This window comes from Momordica charantia (genome assembly GCF_013281855.1).
Source record: "Momordica charantia cultivar OHB3-1 chromosome 1 unlocalized genomic scaffold, Mcharantia_2.0 BLBB01000001.1, whole genome shotgun sequence".
In the NCBI taxonomy this organism is placed as follows: domain Eukaryota; kingdom Viridiplantae; phylum Streptophyta; class Magnoliopsida; order Cucurbitales; family Cucurbitaceae; genus Momordica; species Momordica charantia.
Genome location: NW_028275157.1, coordinates 14,662,762 through 14,673,281, shown reverse-complemented (window position 1 = coordinate 14,673,281; position 10,520 = coordinate 14,662,762). Strand labels below are relative to the sequence as shown.

General features: G+C 32.8%; 1 protein-coding gene across 2 annotated transcripts; it reads left to right on the top strand.

The window, feature by feature from the left end:
- Positions 1–7,722: 7,722 nt before the first annotated feature.
- Positions 7,723–10,461, top strand: LOC111013719 (L-type lectin-domain containing receptor kinase S.4). Of its 2 annotated transcripts, none has more exons than XM_022288225.2 (2): positions 7,723–7,986; positions 8,148–10,461. In XM_022288225.2, exons 1-2 carry the CDS (start codon positions 7,910–7,912, stop codon positions 10,135–10,137), a joined length of 2,067 nt encoding a protein of 688 aa, XP_022143917.2. In that variant the 5' UTR covers positions 7,723–7,909; the 3' UTR covers positions 10,138–10,461. The 2 variants fall into 2 exon arrangements, with proteins under 2 accessions (XP_022143917.2, XP_087984134.1); XM_088128008.1 differs by having other exon boundaries at positions 8,065–10,461.
- The last annotated feature ends 59 nt before the right edge of the window (positions 10,462–10,520 follow it).

Genomic DNA, 10,520 nt, shown 5'->3' with positions numbered 1-10,520 from the left:
TATATAGTTAAAATGCTCCATGGTTAACTTAAATATTTTTTACAAATTTTTTATTTTTATAACTTTTCAAAAAATATTCGTAGACTGATAAATTTTATGAATATAGTGACATTTCCGTAAAATTTAGACCTCGTATTTTCATGATAAATTACAATAAATTAAAAAGAGAGGAAGTGACATAATTTCTCACTTGAGATGTTATTTTCAATCCTAAAAAAAGAAAGAAAAGAAATTCCAAACCATGGTACATCTTAAAGCATCTTGGGTTTCTAATGGTTTTCTTGGCCTTGGCCAAATTCTCCTTGATATATTTTTCAGAACAAAAATACAAAAAAATGTGAAAAGTATTGGTGAAAAACAATTGTGACATTAGTGCTGGGCTTTTTTTTTTTTTTTCCTATGTACGTAAGATGATTAGCAAAAAAGTCACTAATATATTTGCTTCAAAGACGGATTTAAGAGATGTTTTTAATTCCATAATATAGAAGATGATGTGTGTTGAATAAATCATTATCACAACTTCAAATGTTACTTAGGACAACTTTATCATTTGAAATTCTAGATTACCAAGCACCTATTTCCTATTTATTACTATTTTCAAGATTTAGAATTTAACTTAAGTTGTTAAGTAATTTCTAATTAATTTTTCAAATGATTAAGATACACAACATATATAGTGTTTTTTTTTTCATTTAAATGAGGTGTATATTCAAACTTTCAACTTTTTAAAAGATGTCTGCTTTGTAATGTGATTAAACATATAATCATTTTCGAACTTAAAATTTTTATGGGAGGCATATATAGTTCCACTCAGAAATGTTACCTCCAAAGTGGAGGATAATATTCCACCCTCTCGACATAATTGGTTATTTTCAAAGTACTATTTATTGTTGTTGTAATCATTTCATTTGTGCCTAATATATATATATAACTTCTTTAGCGTGTTTGAGATGACTTTTAAAATTTTAGTTTTTAATAAGACATTTTTTCAATGGGAACTTTTAATAAATTTATTAATTTAAAGTGTATTTAGTATAATTCTTTTTAGTGGTTTTAGATACTAATAACAATTTAAAAAATATATATTTGGTGTTTGATAATAAAAGAAAAAGGAAAGAAAAAAAATATTGGTCTGAAATCCCCTTTTGAAGAAACATTCATTATTGAGAGATATAATTATCTAAAAAATGGCAATTATACATTGTAGTTTAAATATTTTCCGAAACAAATTCTCCAAGTTAAAAAAATATATCCAACTCATCCTAAATTTAGATTCACAAAAAACTTAATACATTGCATTAAAATAATTAATCTGTTGATATGCTGTAGTTGCAGATTTCAGAAAGGGAGTACCAGGGAAGAGGCTCTCTTGGATCAAATGCCCCTCTAAACCCCTAGTAGTAGTAAAAGAAGGCGTGTGATCCCTGCTACGGAAACTCTTTTCTTTGGTTCTTCTCCTCTCGATTCAAGGCAATGGACTATCAAATACTTTATTTTCTCGATCGGTTCCACTCCGAATCCACCATCGTTTGAAATCTAATCCTTCCATTAGTATCTAGAACTATCCTTTTTGAAATCTTATAGACCAGACATGTACCAACTTCAAATCTGATGAACTAAAAATATATTTCACCTTCTTTTTACTTTTTTAAGTATAATTGAGTGCTTTAATCAGACTGGGAGAGACCAGGCAAGAAACTTGATTCCTAATGCAATGTTTTCACGTTACGAGGGAAAATTGAAAAAAACAAAACAAAAAAGGACCCACTAGTTTGAAGAATTGAATTAAAAGAGAGAAATTTTGAACTAGTTTGAAGTTTACAATTTGGAAAACGTTTTGGAGCAAAATTTTCCTTTGTGAAAAATAGTGGAATCAAAGCAGCAGCTCACCTTTTGGAATCTGGCTTGAAAACCTCTAATGGCAAAAGTATAATTGGAAATATTTTTTGGTGTGTTGTAGAAGAAGGCTAGCTGTTGCCTTTAATGTTTCTATATTTACAGCATAAAAAAAGAGAGAACAAAAAAGGAAAAACAGAAACAGAAGCCAAAACTTTGCATTTTTCTTCATAATGGTAGCTATGAAAATTCCAAGATAGTACTATTATATGGTTGGATGGATTCCATATATTGAAGGTGCATTCATTTCTACCCGTTGTTTTGAAAAAACAAAAAAAAGTTGCTTAGAAAGGTTTATCTGATGACGTTCTTGTTCGTGCACAACCAAATACAATTATTTTTTAATTCAAAATCGAAAATACTTGTCTCCTTAATAGCAGGGGAGACAAATGCAAAAACAAAACATTCTTTTTATAAAAGAATCAGTTGTCAAATATTTAATGGTGTTAAGGAGGAAGTTATTCCTTACTATTAAAGAGCCAGAGTTAACTACGACTGGTTCATCTCGAACACTGAAAGACTGAAGCTAAGGAAGAGAAGACCAATTGCGTGGTGCTCCATTGGTTGGGATGATGAGAGTGGATGAGTCTTTTGTCACTGGGTTTACAATTTTCATGGACACCATGTTCCCCTGCTGCACCGTCTTGGCTTCATCATCATCATTGGAGTGAAGAGGCTTTGAGGACCTTCCTTCTAAGTAAAAAACGAGAACTTGTCTCTAGATGACAATCACTAAAAAAGAGGGTTAACCATCGGTTCCTTGGATTCCAGGCCGGATAGATCTAGTGAATGATCCGTAGGGGATCTTGATTATCAATAAAATTTCTTCAAACTCTTTCCTCTTCCTGCTGTCCCCATGAGACAGAGCTACCCCAATATTAGGGGCTACGTTAACCAAAGACGATTTTCCAAGTATTTCCTATTTGGACACTTTATTTTCAAGCATGGTGCCCAAGGGATAACTTGGGTGGCTTGAGGCTTCGACGAATATCCATATGTGAGAGTATGAACTATAAATTGGAGATTTGTTTTAGATAAAAAATTAAATTAAATTTTGAAAATGATAAAAAAAATATTATTACAATAATTTATAGAAAAAATATCTCTTACATTCAAAAGAATATGGGGTGGCTACTCAATTTAAAAATAAGTTTTAAATGTCTCATTAACTTATATATTCTCAATCAAAGAAGTCAAAGGAGTCATCTTGGGTTACTGAAGAGTCGTCTTTCCTTTTCATTTTTTTTAAATTGACATATTTGTCTAGTTGAAAATTTTCTATTTTTTTTTATTTTGTAAAATTGACATAATCTCTAATTTATTTTCCATCTTTAAAAATAAAATTGATGAGCTTCATGAAAATTGAATAGGAAAATGAGGCAGAAATTATGAATTATAAAAAGATAGTGAAAAATGTATGAATTACATAATAAAAACAATTATCTACTCGCATTGCTACTAAGCCAAATGCATATGTATTAATTTTACCGAGACTTTTATACGGACTCAACCCCTCGACCCCACATAGATCCACCCCGATCTGATCTAAAAGATGTTTTTAATTTCATGATAGAAATTCAATCCTCTAATTGATAACTAAAAATGTCTTTTTTGAAATCTCGTAGATTAAATATGTACCAACTTCAAATTTAAAAAACCAAAAATATATTTGGCCATCATTTTGCTTTTTAAGTATAATGGAGTGCTTGGAATAGTGGAGGGACCGGACAAGAAACTTGATTCCTAGTGCAATGTTTTCACACCATCAGGAAAAGAAAAAAAAAGGGGGCCCACTGGTGTGAAGACTAAAGGATAGAAATTTTGAACTAGTTTGAAGTTTTACCAAAATGTGAACTTTTTCCTTTCTATGTTAATATTCCTGAGGTTTCATCTCAAAATCAATTGGCAATGAGAGGAGTAGTCCATGTCTATTATAAACATTGTGAGGTCTCTTTCATTTTCAATGTGGGATCTTTAACAGAGACGAACACCCAATCGTTATACGCCACGTGTAAGTTGACAATTCACCTCCAACAATATGATTGGAGGCATTCCTTAAGTACATTAATACTATTGAAGGTGCATTCATTTCTAGAAGTTGTTTTGAAAAAACATAAGTTGTTTTAGAAAAGTTTCCCAATTAAAAACGACCATGATTTAAATTTGAAGTCTTTCACCCGTGAGAAATATTAATTGGAAGGATAATTTTTTTTTTGAAATAAATGGAAAGATAATTTATAAAATATAAGACCGTGTTTGATAATTCTATCATTTTTTGTTTTATATTTTTAAAAATAAAACTTAAAAACATTATTTTCGTCGATTTACTTTGTTATATGATTTTTATAAATGTTCAAAAACTTGTTAAAACAAGTATAGTTTAAAAATAAAATAGTGATCATGACACTTAAACTATTCAAATTTAATCATATATAACTTTTAAAGGCTTTTTAGTTGCATTTCTTATCAATTTTACTTGTACAAAGATATATAGATAGTTGCACGTGAGAATTCTTCCAAAAAAGAAAAAAATAATAATTGTGTTTTTGTAATTAACCTTTGCCAAATGTGTTAAAATTCGTAGACAAGAAAAACAAAGTTATCTTTTTGATAAATTTTTAAAATCATTGGTTGGAAGTTTTACCACAAGTAATACTTTAAAAAAAAAATAATAAATAGATGATTACAAATAAATGATAATTTAAATACATGAAAATAGAAAAAGAAATATTCATTCTTGTTTTAAAATACTATTTCCGAAACTCATCATGCTAAACTGATTTTCTACATGAAAAATCATTTTTTATTACGCAAAAAAAAATAGTTAAACCCGAAAACCCTTAGCTCTTGACTGATTGTATAAGTTTTGTTAGGCGAGAATAGGTACGATGAAACCCATATTTGGTAAAGAGTTTTTTTATATTTTATCAAAGAAAAAATTATTTTCAAATATCAAAGTATTCCAATTAGCTTAAGTATTTTCTGTACCCTTTCATTTTCTTGAGTTTGTACCTGGATTTATCTTTTAGAAAACATACCAAATACTTGTATTCTAGTTTAATAAATTTAGAAACTACAATCATTTCAATATTTTTTAACTCAAATGTTTTTTTAACATTCCAATAAAATTATACACTAATTCTTTTTAATAAAATTTGTACTAATTAGTTATACGCCATCTATATGTATACGTTGGATTTTAGTTAACCAACATTTCCTATTAATTATTTAACATTCATTGTGATGAATTAATCAGTACAATTAAAATCTTATATGATTTATATTTACCATATTTTGATATAAATTAATCAATTAAAATGGATTAGTAAATAAAACTAATTCAATTGATTGATTTTAGATTAATTAACTAAAATAACTTAAATCACGATATTTACAATCAAATTAATAATTAAACTTAATTGATATACATTAATTTTTACTAATTATTGAAAACTAAATAAAGTGGTAAGAATAAACTAGATTGAATTGGATTGTATCAAATTAAATTATATAAAAATAATTCAATATTTAAATATTAATTTTAGAATGTTAATATAAAATTCTTTATATTATTTATTTGATCTAGATTTAATTAGTTATTAATTAGTGTATATACACACATAAAAAAAATTCATATTCTTAGAATAATCATACAAAATAAACATAAATATAATTCATTTTTATTTTATGACAATCCATGCACAACCAAATATAATTATTTTTAATTTAAAATCTAAGATATTTGACTTCTTAACGCAAAAACAAATTTCGTTTTTTTTTAAATAATTAATTATCACCATCGATATTTAACTATTTTTCATTTGGACATCTTATTTGCAAACATCTGTTATCTATGACTTTTTTTTTTTTAAGAAATACCCTGGCTAATTTTTGAAACCTTAAATAAAATGGCCATTTAATGATTAAACGTAAAACAACAGTAAATTAGCCATGAGATGTGCATACTCCGTCGTCGTCAGTATCGATGTGTATACTCTGTTATTAACCGTGGTTTCTCACCCGTTGGTGATTTGAATTGTTTGTACCCAATTCCGATGTCGTCTTTCACTCTAATCCCACTTGGAAATCAGATTAATTCCTTCTTCCCCTTCTTTGCGATTGAGTCCGATTGCATCACGAGCGTGTTGAATCAGTATGACAATACTAGAGGGGGGTGAATAAGGTTTAATGAAATTTTATAAACATTTTAATACGTGTACCCAATTCAAATAAGTAAACTTTTTACGAACACGTAATTTTGACATAAAATTAATCAATAAATTAGATATAACATTTCAAGCAGTAAATATTGCACATCAAACACAAATAACAAATACTCCACTTTCCAAGCTCTTATTGGGTGTTCAATTGCATATCTTGACTCTCTCGAGGACTTAGAGTCCAACCGATACACAGTTCATTTTACGGGAGCAAGAACGAACCCGATCATTTTCCACGGTTCAGGAGCAACCCTTACAAAGAATATAGAAATTTGAGAACAAACTTACAAACTCTCTCAAACAGCGGATATAGAAATTTTTGCTCACAATTTTTGTAAAAAAAAATTCTTACAAAATAAAACCCTCAAATGACTAAGAAAAAATAAAATTGAATAGTTCAACAATCTCTCAAATAAAATTTCTCCTCCAATAAATTAGAATAACATTGAAGCATTGAGGAGAATAAACCAAACATTTAGTAGTTGGAGAGAAAATGGGGAAAAATTGTTGTTTAAAATTTGAGATAACGACAAGTTGAAATAAAAAATGAAAAGTTCAAAAGAAATTTGAAATCAAAATTGATTTATAGCCCTTAGATTGCTGGAAAATAAAAATCATATAAAAATATAAAAATAATAATAAATATAAAATCACTCCAACGGCTAGTTAACAAAAATTGATTTCTTCTTTTGTTTCAAAAAACAAAAACAAAAAAGCAAAAAAAAATGGTTTTTTTAATGTCACCTGCCGCGTGCTGCCTGACATTTTTTTTTTAAATTTTGACAACGGTCACTCTTTTTTTTTTTAATTTCATTTTCTTTCTTTTCTATTTTTTTTAAATTTCTTTTCGCTTTCTTTTTCCAATTTTTTTCGCTGAAAATTTCAGCACGCGACGTGTCCGTGTTTCATTGATGGTAACTTCTTGGTTTGAACTCCGATTTGGGTAATAAAATGTTGGAATCCTTATATCGAGCTCTACACTGTGAACACTTCAAAACATTAAAATTGTTAATAAACAAAATTAAATTGTTATCATCAAAATATTAATTAATTAATTAATTAATTTCACATTAAAGGCCAAAAAATCAATATGTTCGTTGTTACCGTATTTTCAATGCACGACTTGATCGAGATAAAAAACTAGTTGGAAACGAACAGCTTGAGGACGATGAAAATTCTCACATAAATGACGCAAAATTTTGCGACCACCCTTATAAGTCTCTTGAGGCTCAAATACGAGTTTTGTGAGTGGGATTATGAACTGTCCCACTTGTTAGGATAAACAGTTAATTTTAAAAATAATAATTCAAACAAATACCCACAAACAAAAAAAAACCACCTCAAAATGAGAAGTAAAAAATAATGGATGAAATTAAAATCTCCGTTATAATCAAGAAATTTTCACCGTCTACATTGTAGACTCTCGTGCTATGAACACTGTTGTCAAAATTCCACCTTAATCGGACGATGGATAGACCTCGCGGTGAAAACGTCTTGTATGGAAGTTTTTACTTTTCTCAAATTTTCTTTGTGTTTCTCTTTCCTCGTTCTACGTGCAGTTCCTTTTTTCCAACTTATATAAATAAAAATGAAAAAAAAAACGTAATGCTTAAAGGGGCCTAAATAACGTGCGTTCACATTGTGAAAATAAAGAATAACACCACTAACTCCTCTACTTTCTTATCTCTGTGTGTTGTATTTTCTCCTTTATTGCTCTCTCTTTCTCTTAGTGAAGTACCACGTGCAGAAAATGTAAAGAAAAATGGAGAAATGAAGATCACAGAGATGAGAGAATGGATAACTTCGGAGAAGAAGAAGAACACAGGATTTCAAGTGGTTCGGCAACACTGGCTACGGTCCACTGTGCAAGGTAACCAATTCTTTACTGCGAGAGGATTTTCAATTTGTCTCAAAAAGTGTAACTAATTTCTTTCTATTAACAAATCAGATTGTTAACTTGGATGTCGAAGTTATGTTGTGGGTGACCATCTCCTAATGGTAATAGGCCATGGCTACTGTTTTTCTCACCAGATTTTTGATTGCCGCTGTTTTTCTGTTCATCAAATCACTGTCACTGTCATCCCAGAACCACGAGTTCTACTACGATGGATTTGACAAGGGATTCTCCAGCATCACTTTGAACGGGACGGCAGAAATCGAGAAAAATGCCACTCTGAAATTGACAGACCTGTCGAACAGGCTGTTATCTGGTCGTGCATTTCACAAATTTCCTCTCAAGTTCATCACCTCCAATGGCAGAGCTCCCTCTTTCTCCACCTCATTTGCTTTCCTCATCATCCCCGAGATTCCCCAAGCTCCAAATCTCTGCGGCCATGGCCTAACTTTCACCATCGCACCTTCCCACACTTTTCTCGGCTTCCCCGCAGAGTATTTGGGTCTCCCCAATTTGACCAACAATGGCGACTTCCCCAAACATCTCTTCGCCGTCGAATTCGACACTTTTCAGGATCCCCAATTCCTAGATATCAACGACAACCACGTCGGAATCGACATCGGCAGCTTTATTTCCAACGCATCCGTCGCCGCAGTGTATTTCGACGACAGCCAAACCAATCGGGCTCTGTTCCTCAAAAGTGGGAAGGTAATCAAAGCTTGGATCGACTACGATTCCACCCAAAACTCTCTCAATGTCTCAATTTCCCCATATAATTCCAAACCCGGAATTCCGATTCTGTCGTATAAAGTTGATGTGTCGCTGATTCTAAACGAATATATGTACGTTGGGTTCTCTGCCGCCACCGGCGTGTACGGTAGCTCGCATTACATCTTGGGCTGGAGCTTCAGAATGAACGGTGAAGCTCGAGAATTAGATCTTTCTTCACTTCCTCTGCCCTTCGGACGACGCCCAGCTACTTTAATCGCAGTCATCTCTGTTTCGGTAGTAGTGTTTACAGTTTCAGTACTGTGTGTTGTGTTCTACTTGATCAGAAGGATTAAGCACCACGACAGAATTGAATCGTGGGAGCTCGAAATTGGGCCGCGGCGGTTCTCTTATAAGGAGCTGAAGAAAGCCACCAATGGCTTCAGAGAAACAGAGCTTCTTGGGCAGGGCGGATTCGGCAAGGTATACAGGGGAATTCTCCCAATTTCGAAAACCGAAGTCGCGGTTAAGCGAATTTCCCAAGATTCGAATCAAGGCCTACGCGAATTCGTCTCTGAAATCAAGACAATCGGTCTGCTTCGCCACCGGAATTTAGTTCAATTGGTGGGATGGAGTCGCCGCCGCCGGGAAGATCTTCTTCTTGTGTACGATTACATGGCGAATGGAAGCTTGGATAAATACCTATTTCACGAACCCGAGAAAACGCTTAATTGGGAGCAGAGGATGAAGATCATCAAAGACGTGGCCTCTGCTCTTCTGTATCTACACGAAGAGTACGAGCAGGCGGTGATTCACAGAGATGTTAAGGCCAGTAATGTGCTGTTGGACGACGATTTCAACGGGAGATTGGGGGATTTTGGTCTGGCCAGAGTTTACGAACATGGGTCCGTTCCGAATTCGACTGTGGCCGTGGGAACTGTCGGGTATATGGCGCCGGAGCTGGCGAGAACAGGGAAGGCGACGGCGAGTTCTGACGTGTATGCATTTGGGATGGTGATGCTTGAAGTTGTGTGCGGGCGGCGGCCAGTGGAGAGGAGGGCGGCGGCGGAGGAGGTGGTTCTGGCGGATTGGGTGTGGGAGAATCACAGAGACGGGAGGATTCTGATTGTGGTGGATGAAAAACTGAAGGGGGAATACGATGAAGCGGAGGCGGCGATGGTGTTGAGGTTGGGGATTGTTTGTTCAAATCATAGGCCGATGCGGCGGCCGAGCATGAGGGAAGTAGTGAGATGTTTGGACGGCGGCGGAGGTGATCGGGTGGTAGCTGGAGAGATCGAGGAGATGAATAGTGAGGCGTGGCTGGATGAATTTCTGCAGTCGTTTGGATCTTCATCTGTCAATGAAGATGAAGAAGAAGAAGAAGAAGAAGAAGAAGCATCTCCATCGCAGAATCTCTGATCAGTTTGATAACTATTTGTTTTTTATTTTTGAAATTTTTAGAAACATGATAGAAATTTTGAAACTAGGAGGTCAGTTCGTTAGACCCGATTTGGTAATGTTTATTTTTCTGGTTTCTATTTTATTAGAAAAATAGAATTGCAGGGTGCAGAAACACCAAAAACAAACCAAACATCATCAAATGCTTAGATTTGTTAATAAAGTTGGAAATGACAAAAAAAAAAAAATCGTAACATTATCAAACGGACCGGAATCTCTTGTTTCTTGCTGAGGTTTCCAATTTTTACAAAACATAAATAAAAATACTATTTTATTATTCGTGAATTCGTGGTGTTAGGAGCCATATAGTTCTTTTTTTCTTTTATTTAAAAAGAGAAACAAAA

What these genes read in the sequence shown, in the direction of transcription:
- LOC111013719 (XM_022288225.2), top strand. Translation starts at nt 7,910, where the DNA reads ATGGATAACTTCGGAGAAGAAGAAGAACACAGGATTTCAAGTGGTTCG. An exon ending in GCTACGGTCCACTGTGCAAG is followed by an intron (nt 7,987 to 8,147) that starts GTAACCAATTCT and finishes TTTTCTCACCAG; the next exon opens with ATTTTTGATTGCCGCTGTTT.